General features: G+C 40.9%; 1 protein-coding gene across 1 annotated transcript in view; it reads right to left on the reverse strand.

The window, feature by feature from the left end:
- Positions 1-2415: 2415 nt before the first annotated feature.
- DIDO1 (death inducer-obliterator 1) overlaps positions 2416-16389 on the reverse strand; it is a 55415-nt gene continuing 41441 nt past the window's right edge. Inside the window, exons 15-17 of the mRNA XM_056355140.1 lie at positions 15872-15961; positions 14988-15183; positions 2416-7592 (exon numbers count right to left, since the gene is read on the reverse strand). Coding sequence (XP_056211115.1) covers positions 4198-7592; positions 14988-15183; positions 15872-15961 — 3681 coding nt within the window. The 3' untranslated portion in view covers positions 2416-4197. The remainder of the gene's footprint in view (positions 7593-14987; positions 15184-15871; positions 15962-16389) is intronic.

Below are 16389 nucleotides of genomic sequence, written 5' to 3' on the forward strand. Positions count from 1 at the left end.
GCCCGGGGGGGCGGCTCCAGGCCCTCCGCTGCCCCAGGCTCCCTCAGCGCCGCCCCCATGGGCCGCGGGGCCCCAACGGCGGCCTCGGGTAGGGCCGGGGCCGGCCTCGCCGCCGCGCTCGGCCCGCGTTGAGCGGGAGTCGCCGGGGGTCGCGGGCGGCCCGGGGAAGCCGCCGGCCCGGGGAGGCCGCTGCGCCTCAGCCCGCCCCGCCTCAGCCCGCCGCAACGCCCGGGCCCGTCCCGCCGCCAACCGCCAACGGCCGCCCGCGCGGGCCGCCCGCGCCTGGGGCTCGGCCCGCACCCCGCCCGGGGGCCCTGCCGGGGGGCACAGCTGCGGGGCCCTGCCCGTGAGGAGCCGGCCCTGCCCGTGAGGAGCCGGCCCTGCCCGTGAGGAGCCGGCCCTGCCGAGGGCGGGGGGAGGCGGAGGGGACAGCGGAGCCCCCCTGGGTCCCGCCATGGCCGTTGCCAGGAACCGGGGCCGGTTGCAGACCAAGCCCACGGCGCTGCCTCCCCGCATAGACAGGCGCGTCGGGGCCGGTGGCCCCGTGTCCCGTTCCCCCCCCCGCCGGCGGGGAGCGCAGGGCCGGGTCCGCCGCGGGGCGGCGCAAAGCGGGCGGGGGCTGCGGGCCCGCGCCCCCTGAGCGGGGCGGGGAGCGGCCGGCTGTGCGGGAAGGGGCCCTGCGCCGGCCCGCGGTGGGACGGGATGGCCCCGCAGGCCCCCTCCGAGCCCCGGTGGCCGTGCCCCGCGGCGCTGCCCCCCTGTCCCGAGGCGCCGGCCCCTCACCTGCCGCTGGGCCCGGCCGGGAAGTTGCGAGCGGGGGAAACGCGCCGCGCCTTGCGGCGAGCGCCCGTGCGGTGCTGGGCGGGTGCGGGACAACGGTCCCCGCCGCTCGGGGCTGGGCGCTCGGCACGTGGCGCTGCGCCCTGCGCCGGGGCAACCGCACCGCAGCACCGCGGCGCCCTGTGCTGCGCGACCCCCGCGCTGGGCAGGAGGGTCACCCAGAGCCCCTTAAAGCGCCGGCTGCCTGGGCTGGTGCCCTGGGACCGGGGCTCTGTGCAGCCGCCGGGGCCGACCCCCTGCTCAGACCCTGTTAGGTCTCTTTCAGCTTTAAATCCCCAGCCCGTCACAGAGGCATATTCTGCAAACAAGCCGGAGTGCAAAAGGCACAACACCGCTACTCCAGCTCATAAACAGACTAACATACCTCCCCCCCCGCCCGCCGCTTCCTATGCTTTATGAAGGCTTTAACTTCCCTTGAGGTTAAAAAAAAAATATCTGTTTACTGCTTTCTTTAATGACAGACACGTTCAGTCAGGGTGGCATGCACAGACGTTCCCCCCCAGGAGGAGGAATGATACCAGGGGCAACTTTAGATAAGTGGTACAGCATTCACTATTCAGCCTGAACATTGCACCAGTGACTTTTCCTCTAGAAACAAAAGCAGAATTTTTAAAAGTAGTTTTGTGCACACTGGACTTAATAAAACACTTTCCTCCTCTGATCCTTCTGCATGCTCTCCTCCAGAATGCATAAACTCAGACTATTACAGTCTTTTATAGATTCAATCATCTCTCTGCTTATATTGTTCTAGACATTCAGGGGCTTTTTCATAAAAATTTAGCAAAATACTCTTTGGGAAGTTAATTTAGCATAGTACAAACATAGTTAAAAGCTCAAAAAAGTAAGTTGTTTCACATTAATGGAAAGCTAGAGCAAAGCCAGTGAAATATTTTTCTTTCAACACATGGTAACAGCTCAGCACCATTTTTAGTTTCTGCAAATTGAGTGAAATTGTTGTTTTCCGTCCAGCTTTCAGCATCTGCTGCAGCGCAGAATACAGGACCCTTGCTGCAAAATCCAAGTCTGGTTCATTATAAACTATATAAAGCTGTGGTTAAAAAAAAATTCCATTTGCATTTGTCTGTATGCGGTTGATTTTTTTTTGCCACTACATCTGTGGGAGGAGGCATTTACTGTTCCTGAATCGTTAACAGATTCCCCAAACTGACCTGTGCCAAAAGCCACAGAGCTCTTATGTAACAATGTAAAGCCAAGGAATTAATAAATGGTGTGAACTGAGTTTTTCTTAAGCTCAAAGCTGACCTGAATTAATTAATATTCTTTCTTCAGATTTTTTGGTGTAAAAATCTACACATTACAAACCTCCTAATTCAAATTAAAAAAAAACCCTTCAGAATAAATCAGGGGATGTTTTAGAACTGAGAGAAAAATCAGAAGCACAGAATTACATATGCTTTTTGGAATGCCTACACTTAAACACCAGCTGGTAGTGATGTCCTGCAAAACATCTTTTGTTAAACAATGAGGAAATGAAACCTGCGTGCCAAGTCTCTTGCCATTTGTCGAGAAGTAGCAATCTTTAGAAAATAATAAACACAGATTTAAGAAATGGACAACAGTTCTCTGTAGATGTTTATTCTACTTACAGTAACAAAAACCTGTGAAGTCCCATATTTTAATGTACAGTGATATATTTTGCCATATAAAATACAATTTACAGAAATTTCTATCAAGTAAACCTAAACAAACACACTTAACTTTTTGCATACTTTTATGTATGTCTTTAAATTAGAAACATCTCATTAAAAAAAAAATCTTACACCATAGTAGATGTTTGCATTTAATACCACCCCTCTGCATGTTAACATCTTGCCTACAGGTTCAGAATACAGATGATCTTTTCAGCCAGCAGATCCTCGATGTAGAAGGACTTCAAAGATGCACCAATATGAACTGTGAAATCTGTAGTGAGATACGTGGCGTACACGCTACTTGCAATGTAGTCTTCAAGATGCAATGTTTATAGGAATCTAATTTTACATTTCCAAAACTATTTTATAAAAATATCAAAATATTTACCCAACTGTTAATTTACACGGTCAAATAAATTACTGGGGGATTGTTTCATACTTTAGAATTATGAGCTTGGAAGAATATGTGAATAGTAGCGATGTGATGTACTTCACAGTGAAAAACTTCCCTCTTGAGTCACAACATGAAATACCACCACTCTTCTCTTCAAGCTTAACGCAGTTACACCTTTTTCAGTGGAGAGTTTTATATACACTACCAGCCTAAGTAGGGTCTAACAAAAAAACAGTGACACTTTTTTTTTTTTTCAGGAGCAAAAATACTTATAGAATGAAAAGTATAATAAAATGAGAACTTTTCTTCAGTCTGTGGCAAAATTCTGCAAGAACAGAAGAAAACCAGAAACATGCTCCACTAAATCAGTTCAATTGAAGTAACAGATTTAGTGGCGTATTTAACCAACTTACTCTTCTTTCCTTTGGTATACCAATTCATTTGTAGTCTTAGCCTTTTTCAAATAAACGTCTGATGTTTTTGTAAGTCTTGCTGGTTATAAAGGTGCTACTCTTGTATGTTTTTTAATTACAGATTTGTAAAAATGCAATATTAAAAAACCCTCAGCCTCATGAAAAAAACCTAAGTATGACTTGTTTCTTTGCTGTACGCCTAACAGATGGATTCCAAAACACAAAATAACTGTATAAAAAGAGGAAGATAGTGCACTTTAAGCTTATAACATTCCATTTTCAAATCCTCCATCAGTCACAAATAATTAACACTGCTCTTCTGCAGCCTTTTCCTAAATACACATGACCCTTCCGTTGTAAAATAAACAAGACAGCAACATTGGATTCCTTTTTTTGAAAGCGTGTGCTGCAGGAACAACTTTGACACCAAATATCACGTAAATGAGATGTAAAGGTATGGCTCCTAAGGTCTGGATTAAATTCTCTTATAAAATTACAATTCAAGTTACTGGAAAACATAACTTTATAATCTTAAAAAGCAATATGCTCTTCTTAGACTTTTTCCATTTCTGTATTGTAAATGGAAATTTTAAGATAAAGATGCAAGTAGAAAAACAAAATTTCAGTACAGATAACGCTGTGAATTTTTATAAGAAAAACATTATGCACAAAATGCAGCAAGTGAAAGTCCAGTATGTTCTTGCCTTTTACCTATTTGCTTATTTTCATTCACAGTTGTTCAAAAATTGCTAATTTGTCAGTACGTTTCATAAGGCTAGTTTTACAACAGCATTTTTTTGTAAAGGTGAGAATATACAGTATATACAGAAGATGCTGCATCAGTCCTTGCTGTGTTGTAAGTACACTGTTTATGGGAAATGGGGTATCAGTCATATTTCTATGACTGAGTAGTGGAAGATGAAGCCTCTGTTTCTGTTGGTTTCGGAGTTTCCTTCGGAGTTTCTGGCTTCATCTCTTTACCAGTTTCCCTACTCTTACTCCGGTCTTTGCGATCTTTTCCTCTTTCTCTCTCACGATCACGATCTCTCTCTCGATCTCTTTCTTTTTCCCTGCTGCGATCCCGGTCCCTGTCTTTCTCTCTGTCACGATCTCGGTCTCTGCTCCTTGATCGATCTCTGTCACGCCTTCTGTAGGATTCTCTGTCTCTGGTTCTTGCTCGCTCTCGGTCTCTGTTTCTTTCCCATTCTTTAGACCGCTCTGAATCCTTCTCTCTGTCTTTGTTTTGGTTTCTGTCTCTGTTTTTATCCCATTCCTTGTCTCTGTGTCTCTCCCAGTCCCTGTCTCTATTCCAGTTTCTGCCACGGTCTCTTTCCCAAGGTCTGCCATGTTCTCGATCCCTTCGTCTCTCCTCGAAGGGTCTGCTTTGTCGATTGTCTGCTTGCTGAGGCTCTGGCTGATCTAAAACCTTGTCTTTATTTCCTCCCTCATATCTCTCCCTCTGTCTCCCTTCAAATGCTTGGCCTCTAAATTCAGGATTTTTGCCTTCTCGGAAGTCAGATGCTGACCACTGTCCTTCCGACTCAGATCCTTGTCCAGAAATATTGGGAAGAGATGCAGATGGTCCAGCTTCCTCCCACATCTCTTTTCTGTGGGCTGGTGGATGGCTTGGAAGGTCCAGGAGGGGTCTTGGGGTTGGCTTCATACCTTGTGGAGGCTGACCTTGGAAATGAAATCTCGAAGCGGAAGGTTCATTTTCTTCGGGAAACACTGCAGGTGTAGCTCCTCTTGGCCCTCCAAACTGAAGGGGTGCTGGGCCTCTTTGGTTGGCAAATCTGGGTGGTGGACTCCCTCTCCGTTCTTCAAATGGCTGTGGCAAAAGTCCTCTTGGACCAGGTACGTGATTTGGAGCTGGACCTCTCTGCCCTTCAAACTGATTTGGGTGAGGCCCTCTTGGTCCCCCAAAATGACTCGGGGCTGGACCTCTTGGCCCTCCAAACTGAGGGCCTCCTCTCTGTCCTTTAAATTGAGCAGGCGGGGGTCGTCTTTGACCTCCAAAAGGAAAAGGCGAAGGTCCTCTGTTTCCCATAAACTGAGGTGGTTCTGGTCCTTCAAACTGTCCTGGAGGCCTAATCATTTCATTATATTGGGCATCTGAGAATTCCCTTTGTTCCATGTGAGGTTCCCTACGATCTTCAAACTGAGATGGTGACATTCCTCTTGGAACACCATGATAAGAAGGGGCAGGGCCCCTATTATCACCAAAAAGGGACGGTGGTCCATGCTGGGTAGAAAATAAGGAAGGAATGGGACCCTTTTGACCTCCAAATCTTCCAGATGAAGGTCCTCTTTGCCCATCATTATTTGGAAAGCCATGCTCTTCAGAGAACTGTGGTGCTGGTCCTCTAAAATTAGGTCCGTGAGGTCCTCCAGGTGCATTGAGCATCAGTGGTGGTGGAGGCGCTCCCTTCTGCCCAGACAGAGAAATTGGAGGTCCAGCTCGGTTTTCTTCAAAGTGCTGTTGGGAAGGTCCGCCCTCACTCGGAACTGATGGAGATTCAGTTTGTTCTACAAATTGATGAGACTGAGGATTTATTTGTTCGTCATATTGCACTGATGAAAGACCCCTCTCTGATTCAAAGTGACCAGCTGCCTTCTCCTGAGAAGTAAACATGGTATTTGCAAAAGAATCCCTTCCCATTACTTCTTTTGACTCATTTGACCATGACACTTGATGCATATCTTGCAAAGACTGACTGTCGTTTGATGTAGAGAAATTAGGCTGAAAAGATGTACTTGGAGGTGTTGGAAGCAAGACTTTACGTAAAGGTTTGGATGTAGAAGGTTCTCCAGAAGCTGTTTGAGTCACATTTTCCAAATTAACTTGAACAGTGTTTTCAAATTTGCTATTAGATGCCTCTATCTGGGACACCGCAGAAGCCTTTTCACTTGAAACCCAGTTTTCACCACTAAAACCAGGCTGAGTAGCAGAAATTAAAGTCTTATCTTCCTTACCAAGAGAAGTCTGCAAAGCATTTGGAAAACTTGCTGGAGTCATTTCTCTTGTGGTTATCTCATTCTGTACCACCTGTGGTTTCATTCGAGCATCAACATTGTCATTAGTCTCTGTTGCCATTCTTCTAGCTTGCCGAGGATCTCTATTCTGCCTTGGGTCACAGCCCTGGTTTAAAACTTGTGCTTGCTGATTTAAAGATGAAGGTAAGTCTACTTTCTGTGTAGCTTGCTGGTCCTGATGGAATAGTTCAGTCTTTAGTAGGGAAGATTTTGGTGGTGGTGACATTAAAGCATCAGACACTGAAAAATGAGCCATTGAAACGCCAACAGCTGCTCTTTGTTGTCTGAGGGCTTCTTCTTGTTCCTCTAGTTGTCTTTTCTGTTCTTCTATTTGTTTGTTTAATTCTTCCAACATTTTCTGCTGTTCTACCAAGGATGAGGATGCAGATAAATCAGGCACATATGAAGCAGGTGTTTCTGAAGAATTGTTTTTAGTGTCTGTATACATTTTGTTAGGTAAATCATCAACAGTAACTTTTGCTTCTTCCAAGATAGTTTCATCTTCTGGATCATAGGCCTCATCCTCTAGTTCTGCTGTATTAGATGGTCTTTCCACATTATAATGTTTTTCACTTTCACTGGTCTGCATTTCAAAAGCTTTCTCTGGACCATATTCTTCTTCAGGATCATACGGCCTGTCATCCTCCTCCTCTTCTATAGCTCTGTCTTTTGACATCTGTCCAAACTGCTGCACAATGGGATCTAGCAAAGGAACCGCTGACACTCCTCCGTCAGCAGCAGCTTGACCTTCCTGATTTGAAGACTGGACAGTTTCAGAATCCTTAGCAAGAGGCTCAAAAGTTTTCTTTTTTCCAAAAAGCGTCTGCAGGATGTGTTCGAGAGGTGTGGCAGTTTTTGAGGATGAAGAATGCGTCACAGTAACACTTGCAGAAGCAGCAGTTGAAACTGGTGGTGGTACAGTAGTTGTAGTTCCACTTTTAATTGAGGACAGTATTTTTAATACTGAAGGTGTAACTGCTGAGGTGTCGGGAATGGGAAGCGGGGGTGGAGGTGGAGGAGATCCTGGTGGTGTTGTACTTACAGCTGAATCCCCTGAATAAAGAGTGTATTTTGGAGTTTTCTTCTCTTGCAAAGCAGCTAGTGGCCCTTTAGAGAACAGTGACGTTTCGGTTTCCTCATGTGCTTGAATTCTGCTTCGTTTTTCCTCAATCTTTTCTGTTTCAATTCCACTGGCAAGACGCTTCCCTTTCTGACAGATAACCAACCCAAGAATTAAATTTGGCCGAGATGACTCAAGACCTGAAAAAGAACACAAAGATCATACATGTAAAAACTAATTATTAATTATGCTTTCAGTAGAAACTTACTATTTTATATAGTGGCATCTACAAAAGTCATAAAGATGACAGTTTTTCTAAATTCCATTCAATCACCTGTTGGCAATTTTCATTAGTCCATAAGCACACAGATCCATATTTATTTACTTTTTATATAAATTTGTATATAAGGAAATCCATGTTTTAATTCCTTCCTTAATATTTTTAATAAAAGATTACAGCAACAGTGTCTCTAAATGTTCAAAACCAAAGAACGGTTTTATATTTTTTTGTACTGTTACATCATTTTTGTTGTTCAAACACACACCCCTACCTCTCCCCCTGAAAAAAAAACAACCATATGCTTACTTTTAAATAGTTTGCAAACATGCTGTATACAAAGAAATACTGAAAAGTGAGAAAAACTGGGCTAAACTTCATAACTGTATTTCTGTTATAATCAGCAATAAAAGACTACATTGGCATTTGCACCCATCTATAAATACTTCGTCTTAAGTTAAACAAATTCCAGTAATGCTAAAAAGATGACCTCAAACAAACTGTGTTTGGAAACAGTATTAAAGCTTGTAACCCACTCCCTGTTTGGTGTTTTTTTTCCTGCTAGATGTTATATTAAAATGGGATAGAGGCAGGGAAACTGCCAACATATATACAACCAAGCAAAGGAGAGCTTAAGCAGACACGAGTTTCGCGTGTGGGGTAAAGGGACGCCGGGTGTGTTTGCTTTCTCTGTAAGAAAAGTTGGTTGGGCAAGGTGCAAGGTGACTTTAAACCCTCTGTTGCAGGATTTATTTCAATGTTGTAGGGCCTTCCTAGAAGTCAAAACCATTGTGAGCAGGATTACTCCTCTGTAAAAGCTTCAGGCTTGAATCCTTGGCGAAGTATATCCGAAAAGGATGGCAAAGTTTCTGATAAAGAGGGAAGATGCAAAGGTCTGTAGGTCTGTTTCATGTTACTGTGTTTCTTCTTACATGCACTGTTAGCACTGGCACTTGTGGAAGATAAAAGTGTCCAGAATGACGGCCAGGGAATAAATCCTTTAACATATAGTTGGTGGCAACTGTAAAAGATCTGTACAATGAAAGGGGTTTTTAAACTTCTGGATTTAATGACTTTTAAAAGGTCCTCATTTGAGGCCCGCTGTCTTTCCCGCATGTGTGCCATTAGTTATTATTTGCAGCCAGCGGGGATGCAGCAATATGGAAACACAAGGCAGTCTGTAAAGTAACAGAAACTATTCACTGTGGTTAAACGGTAAGGCAAGGACTGCGACCTATGTTCTCCCTTCTATTAATGATCCTGTAAGTAAGGGGTTTATATACAGATATTTTCCTTGTTCTTATTAAACCAAACCAACTGCTCATTAAGGAACAATTTTAAAATATCTAATTATTACCACTGAAAACTTTGATACCAAACAACCCCAAACCCACAGCTGCAGGTATATTCCATTAGCAAACCACATTCCACATTCACAGCTACACTACTTTGCTGAAACAATGTGAAGTGTTAAGGGGATTTTTAAATTTACCATTTAATGAGAAAATTACATCGGCTGGTTTCCCAAATTTATGTTCACATTTAATAAATCTGACCTCTTCTCAAGTTCTTTGGTTGCTAACTTCACACCAAGAAATAAGTAAAAACAGTTTAGTGTATTTTTAGGTTAAATGTGAAGTTGTGTCAGTGAGAAGATACCTTCCCTCTCACCGCTTAAGCTCAACTCAATTAGAACCTACTTAAGTACAAGATAAAAATGGGAAGGAATCGATGTCAAGGGAAAGCCCAAGCATTAGAGTCATGTCAGTCAAGATTTCTTGTTCAATATAAGCCTATACTGCAGGAATTATTTTCAGTTTGCTAAATAACACACAAAACCATAGCTGCTTTATGTTTTCAAATCACTATTTCTCTTCAATACTCGCTATATATTTCATTAAGCATTAAGTTTTGTTCACAGAATGTCCCTTTAAATGACTGACGCTTCCACTTCTTGCACTCAAATCTTATCACATAGAAACCTTATTTTCCACAAAATGAACTACAGATAATAAGACAAAGACGGTAATTTTTTCAAATTAAAAAAGTTAACTTCAAGGTTTTATGAAATCTCTATAGACAACTGAGGGAAAAACCACTCCTCTAAAACTCTGTGGCTTTCTGATCCAAACTGGTAATAGTACAGCGAAACTGTTTTAATCACATAATGAACAAACCAGCAAAGTCTGGTTACTCCCTAGCAATAGTCTTTTCAAAAGACCAGACAACATTTTAATGAAAATTTGAGGCCAATCTAAAATATTTGCTTGAGAGCCATTCCTGATAGGAAATCTCATTGTAATTATGTTGAGAAACAAGAATAATTAAATTTGAGTGAAAGTTTTTGCAAAACAATATTCTGTAGAACGCATTCTAGAGCCAAAATTTAGTTCAGTGCTCAAGTTCTACACAGTTCTGTGGTTGAAAAGGTGTTAGACATGCTGTTTTAATCAATCTTTTGTTTTTCATTTTGTACTACATATTATTTCCTGTTTGTACATCTACACTTCAGCGCCAAAAAGCTTTTTTTTTTTTTTCTAGGTACAAGATTTTTGTGTTAGTAAGTGTTGTTCACCACTTTCTTTCGTATTTAGAAAAAACCCTAGAATATAAACACATCAAGAAAATTAACCATCTCTATTACCAGAATACCAGAACTAAGATTTACTAATAATTCAGCACACACACAAATATGCCCCTTAAGGGGGGCAGGGATGCCGAGCTGTACAACGAAAGCAGGCAGGACAGGAACTGAACAGCAGTGAATGGAAGGTTACTCAGAAAGGACCACATAAATACTTAACAAAATACTCATTTACACCCACAGCCTACAAGCAATCCTAACAGTTCGGCTCAGAATAATTTAGTACTTTAAATGAAATTATATTGATATATAAGAGCAGGAAGACAACTTAACTGGGAAAAAACCACATTCACAACTTACAGTCAGCATAGACTCATTAGTTAGAAATGGTTCACTGTGTGTGAATTTGCTTTATATTTTTTCTTTATTGGTATATAACAACTCTATGTCTGGTCTGTGTTGACCAGTGCAGAGTATCTCACAAACTGGTGTTCATCCAAAAACTCCTCGTAGGCATTTGCTGTTCTGCTGTTAATGTTCTGGTTACAGACTTTTATGCAGAGATTGTGATTTATGCAGTTAGTCACAATGAATCTCAAACACTAAATAACTGAAATAAACAGGTTTCAAAAATCCATCAGACAGACTATCTAATAAACAGCAATTACTGAAAAATGAGTTTTGAATCCCTGCAAGAAACAGAGATCAAGTCACCAATTAAAACAGGGTAAAATTTTAATACACCTTTAAGACAATAAATGCCAGCACTAAGTTAATAACATTAGTTATAATTTAATGTTTTTAGAATTTAGTCATCGTGAAGCCATTCAAATGTCACATTTTGATACTGCAATTTCACACAAATATTAGTTACGTTTAACCTGACTTCTACATTCACTCAGTTTAAGGTGATCAAATACTAAATGCTTCTTTTGCGTGGAAACATACAGCTAGAGAAGCATTTCAAAGGTCAGTCCCTTTCTATTTCAATAGCCATCAACAGGTTAAGTGCCTAATTTTAGGTAATAACAAAAACGTTGGCTGCGGTCTCCAACTGTTGTTCAATGAGTGTCTTTCACAAGCAAGCATTTAAAAAATGCTGCAAGCTGTGTCGACAGTGTTGTTAGCTTTCAGTGTTAAATTTTTTATAAAATTATTATCCTATTACATATTTGAAGTCCACATGTTGGTTTTATTGAGTTACATCCTGTAGCTAAAGCCATTCTAACAGGATATACTAAACATTCGTATTGGATGAATACTTGTTTTTCTTACCCTTTAATACAGTAAAAGTGATTTAATGAAAAAAAATGTATTTATAGATATAATGGCCATATCTTTCCCTATCATCATCAGCTGGCAAGAAGTTACCTGTACTGTTAAAAGTCTATGCCTAATTTCTGTATATCAATGATAAAACCACGGGAATGGATTAAGTGTACCCATGGTGAACATTTTTAAACCGCTGAAAACAATGCAAGATACTTTATCAGTATCATTTGTCCCAATTAATCATGAGAGCAACTGACGCCCGTCATCAAATTTGTGCACCCTTAATTTAGGGATATAGATCACCTCCAGCATCGTGACACTGCTTCACACTAAGGTACGCTTGCAGAATGGAATTGGCTGGCATAGAAAATAAGGTTTTAGTGCCACGTTCTTCTACTACTGCCACTTTTCATAATGATTATCTGCCGAGATGAAAACATGTAACTCCATTCAGAGTACAGTTACAATTTGGTTCCATTTTTTGCAATTTTTAAAAGCATTCTAAACAGCATGAGAAGGTTTAATGCCTTCATACTTTAAAACCACACTTCCTACTGTAAACTACCAAAAGGCTGTATCAACATTTGTGGAATCCTTTGTTGATATATGGCTGTTTTATTCATTTAACTGTGCAAGATACTTGTTATGTTGCCAACGTTGCCACTGAATCCCTCAATAAATCACTTTCTATTGGTAATTAAGTCTGATTACACTATTTTTTACAAAGTGCTTTGAGATCTACAGATAGAAGTGCTAAATAACATTTGTGTATGTGAAACAGACAAGTAAATTCACATACAGTAAACCATCGCAAAAAGACAGTGCAGAAGAGCCCACTGATACACAAAATCTGGTAATAAATGTCTGATGAATTAAGTATAAATGTGGATAACCTTCCATTTTCCCCTGGTTTTAAATCACCCATGTCAAAGTTTTTTGCAGATCTTCTAGGTACTAGTGCAGTTCAGAAGTCCTCAGTTGTGTTCCAAATCCAGTCCATCAGAGAACAGGAGAAATTCACAATCCGTACGAGCCTGATGGAACTGGCTGATACTCCTGGAATATCTTCTAACTACAGTTTCTGGAGTGGCAGGGTTTTATTGACTCTCCCTCCTCCCCCCTCCAGTCATACTTATCAAATCATCTTCAGCTACATAAAGCATAATGCTTTTTGAGTCCTTGCTAAACTCTACTTGAAGATACACGATTAAATTTAAGGAGACAATGACCACTTTCCATAAAATATTTTTATTGATTGTGAAAGAAAGAAAAAGCGGTAAATTCCATCAGATGTCATTAAAAAGTATGGATTACATTGTGCTGTGGTTTTAATACATACAAAAAAGCAGAAAAACCGCTTACCTGATTTTTTTGCTTGCCCCCCCCATACAGAATCGGGTTTTAGAATATGAACACAACTTTGCACAACCATGAGGTAAGGGCTGCTCCAGAAGTTTCCAAGAAGTGTGAATTGATGGCAAAAGTCTGTGTCTTCTATGAAACTGTTACACCATATTGCCTCTCTTCCTTTGAAACCTTGTTGCTATTGCTATCCTTTAATCCACTTTGCCTCCAATTACGTATTTCAATTTGAAAGCCTGACTCATAAAATTTGCCTCCATGACCACCACCTGCAGATGACACCTGTATTTATACTGAGCTGGTCCCTCCAGTTTTGAAAACCTTTTGCCCGTGATACTCGGCAAAACCAGACTGACATTTGACAATCTCCAATCTAAGGTAAGAGTTTAGTCTGAAAAAGGAAAGCTGGTATTTCCACAGGAATCCAAGTAGGCAACCATTAGGTAAGTGCCTCCCTTGTGCAGGTTATTTACTAGCCCAGCAAAAGACTGCAGACATTTACAGCTGACTCAATGGCTCATCCCATTCTTCTGTTAGTGTCCAGAAAGTAGGGAATTTCTTTTGTTCTGGCTGGAAAAACCAGTCCATGAGTTAAGACTCTCTGCCTACCATCCCTGTGCCAAAAGTGTTCTATGCTTAGCATTCTCACTTCTTGGCTACAACATGGGAATGACAGTTTTTGCCTACCTTTCAAGAATTCAGTAAAGCTAAAAGACTATGAGGTGCTGTGATTCAACAATTATAGCTATATTGCTGTAATTTAGATAGCAATTATCCCGCCTTTTTAGCTACAGCCTAAAACCAATGCCCTAGACTGTGCACTGTTCGAAGTGACAAGACAGCCTTGGTGTGTATGAGAAAAATCTTGCCTGAGGATGCAGAGCAAATGCCCTTTGCAATCTCATGGAGGAAGGGAGAAAGTGAGAGCATTGAACTAATGAGGTACTTTTTGACTTAACCAAATACCCATTTACAACAAATTTGTTGTTGTTGAAGCCATTAACACGTGAAAACCTGTTCCAGGCACTGTTGCTCCTGCATGTAAGCTCTGAGAATGCTTTATTGAGTTTAGTCCTAAACTTGTATTTGAATAGAGAACAGCCAGCTTCTCAGAAAGGTCAGCTCCTTGCGTGTCTGCTGTTTCATACCTACCGTGCAGTATTTCGCAAACCATTGCTATGATAATGAAGTATTACCTTCATTGCAACCTGCAGTTCTTCAGCTTCTCATTCTGTTATTTTATATAAAACCCTAGATAATTATTTGGCAACTAAGCATATGCACTTCCTCCATCCTCAGATGAGGATGACTTCAAATTTTGTAGCAGAAGGGTGTTCCATGGCTGAATTTATTCTCAGTTCTTCTGTCAGCACGTGCTATGCACAAACATGGAGCGAATTCAAGCCAAACATTACTACTGGTAATTTTATCTAAAAATAGAAGATTAAAATTTAACCTGCCTATACCAACTACTGTCTGCCACCTACTCACCCTAAGGAATGTGGATCCCTTTCCCCCACAACAAGCCAATGTTCAGAAGTCAGCAACTTGGCTAGAGTTTGCTCCAGCTAGAACAAAACATTTCAAACACCTTGTGCACCATGTTGCACGTACAGCATGAGACAATGACAATGTAGTGAAACAACTATAAATATTACCTTTGTCTTCATAGATTTCTTGACTCCTCTGTGGGCTAAGTTTCCTGCTTGATTTAAGCGACAGTGAATGGCTTGCAAGGGCCTAGGTTTTGTGGATTTATGGGTTGCTGAAGATAAGGGGAGAGGCGGGGGTGTTGGTTTTGTTTGGGTTTTTGTTTGTTTTTCCAATATAGTGGCTGTTTCACATACTTGATTTTACAGGTAAACTCATCCTCCTAATAGCATACAAGCATCTTGTTGGAAAGGCTATGTAAATTTCAGACAATTTTATCTTGAACAGAGTTGGATTTCCAGTTTTTCCCAATTTACATACTTTAAAATTGTTCTTAGATTAAAAAAAATTTAATAATGCTCCCATTAAACATTCAACAACAACTTGTGTCAGATTGATTTTTGTTTTCTGATTTTACCTAGCATTTAGCCTCCCCTGTTTTGTGCTTACCTGGTCCCTCAAAGGGCAAGAGTTTGGAAGGAATGGGGTCCTTAGTACTCAGGGGGATCAGGTAGAGATCCTTGACATGTCTGTTGTTATTAGCTACAACACCAAAACGACCACGACTGCTAAAATAGGAGTAGAGAGAGATATAGGCGACTTCTTCTTCTTCTGTTGCTGGATGGAAACGAATCAAACACAATTCCTGTAATACAAAAGCAAAGTGGAAAAATTCAACCTGCAACATACCAGCAAATAAAATGGTATAGGGCAAATTCCAGGGGTAAAAATAAATTGTATATTTATCACTCCAACTATGTTTTCAAGGCAATACTCTAGCTTTAAGGGAGTACTGTTGTTGTAATACTGAAGTTGTAATACTAAAGCAGAATTAGGTTTGTCATTTTCAGAAATACAAATTACTTTTGTATCTTACATCAAACTAAACATCTTGAAGCGCCAATTAATATGAAAGAAATAGAAAATTCTTAGTTTCATAATTATAACTGTATACTGTGCATAATTTTTTCCACTTCTGGAGTGGTTTTGATACTAAAACATTACATATATTAAATGGCCAAGTTTCTTTTCTTTAAAATTTGAACTTAAATCTTCAACGGTGAATAAACAAGATTATTTATGTTCAATCATTAAAAATGAATAAATAGTATGAATATTTAACTACTGTGCAAGAGAGATCAAGAGGATCTGCAGCTCAATAAACATGTTTATTCAATAAATCAAAATTTTCAAAGGAGCAAGTGGTGTTGGTAGTTTTCCAGGTGTGATCTATGTCAAGATTTGCTGTTTACTAATTTATACTATAGAGGAAGTCGTCATTTTATATCGGTGTATTTTTCTTCTGGGTTTTGCAAAGGATTTTAAGTGAATACCTTAGAAAGCGAAGATTTGAGTTTGCCAACATAATCCCAGACTGTCTTCGGTGAGATCCTCCCACCAATATGAATTGTGTCTGGTAAATCCTAAACAAGAAGCATTACATGGTAGTGTGAGAAAAATCAAAATAGACTAATGGTTTTAGTCTAGACTAAGTAAGACTAAACTTTCATATATACTTTTCTAATTTCAGACAGCCTACTTGTGAATTTCAAGGTGTTTAATTATGGCATGCTACCAAAAGGCTAACAGTATACCTGACACAGAAAAGGCACTCCTAGACCAGGAGAGCAAACAGATCCGTACGCCCATTACTGCCTTTGTTTTTATAGGGAAGCTGCTATTTGAAACACAGATTTTCCCCACGTTTTCAGTTTCTCAGGAAATACTGCATGCGTGACTATAAGTCACATGAGTTCTAGTGAGCTTCCTGTTGTGGAGGAGAGTGAAATTCATTTTAGCAAAAGCAGTATCAGAGAAAACCACCAACCCTACTAATAAAAGCCCTAAAACA

Source organism: Falco biarmicus, chromosome 10 (genome assembly GCF_023638135.1).
Source record: "Falco biarmicus isolate bFalBia1 chromosome 10, bFalBia1.pri, whole genome shotgun sequence".
NCBI lineage: Eukaryota > Metazoa > Chordata > Aves > Falconiformes > Falconidae > Falco > Falco biarmicus.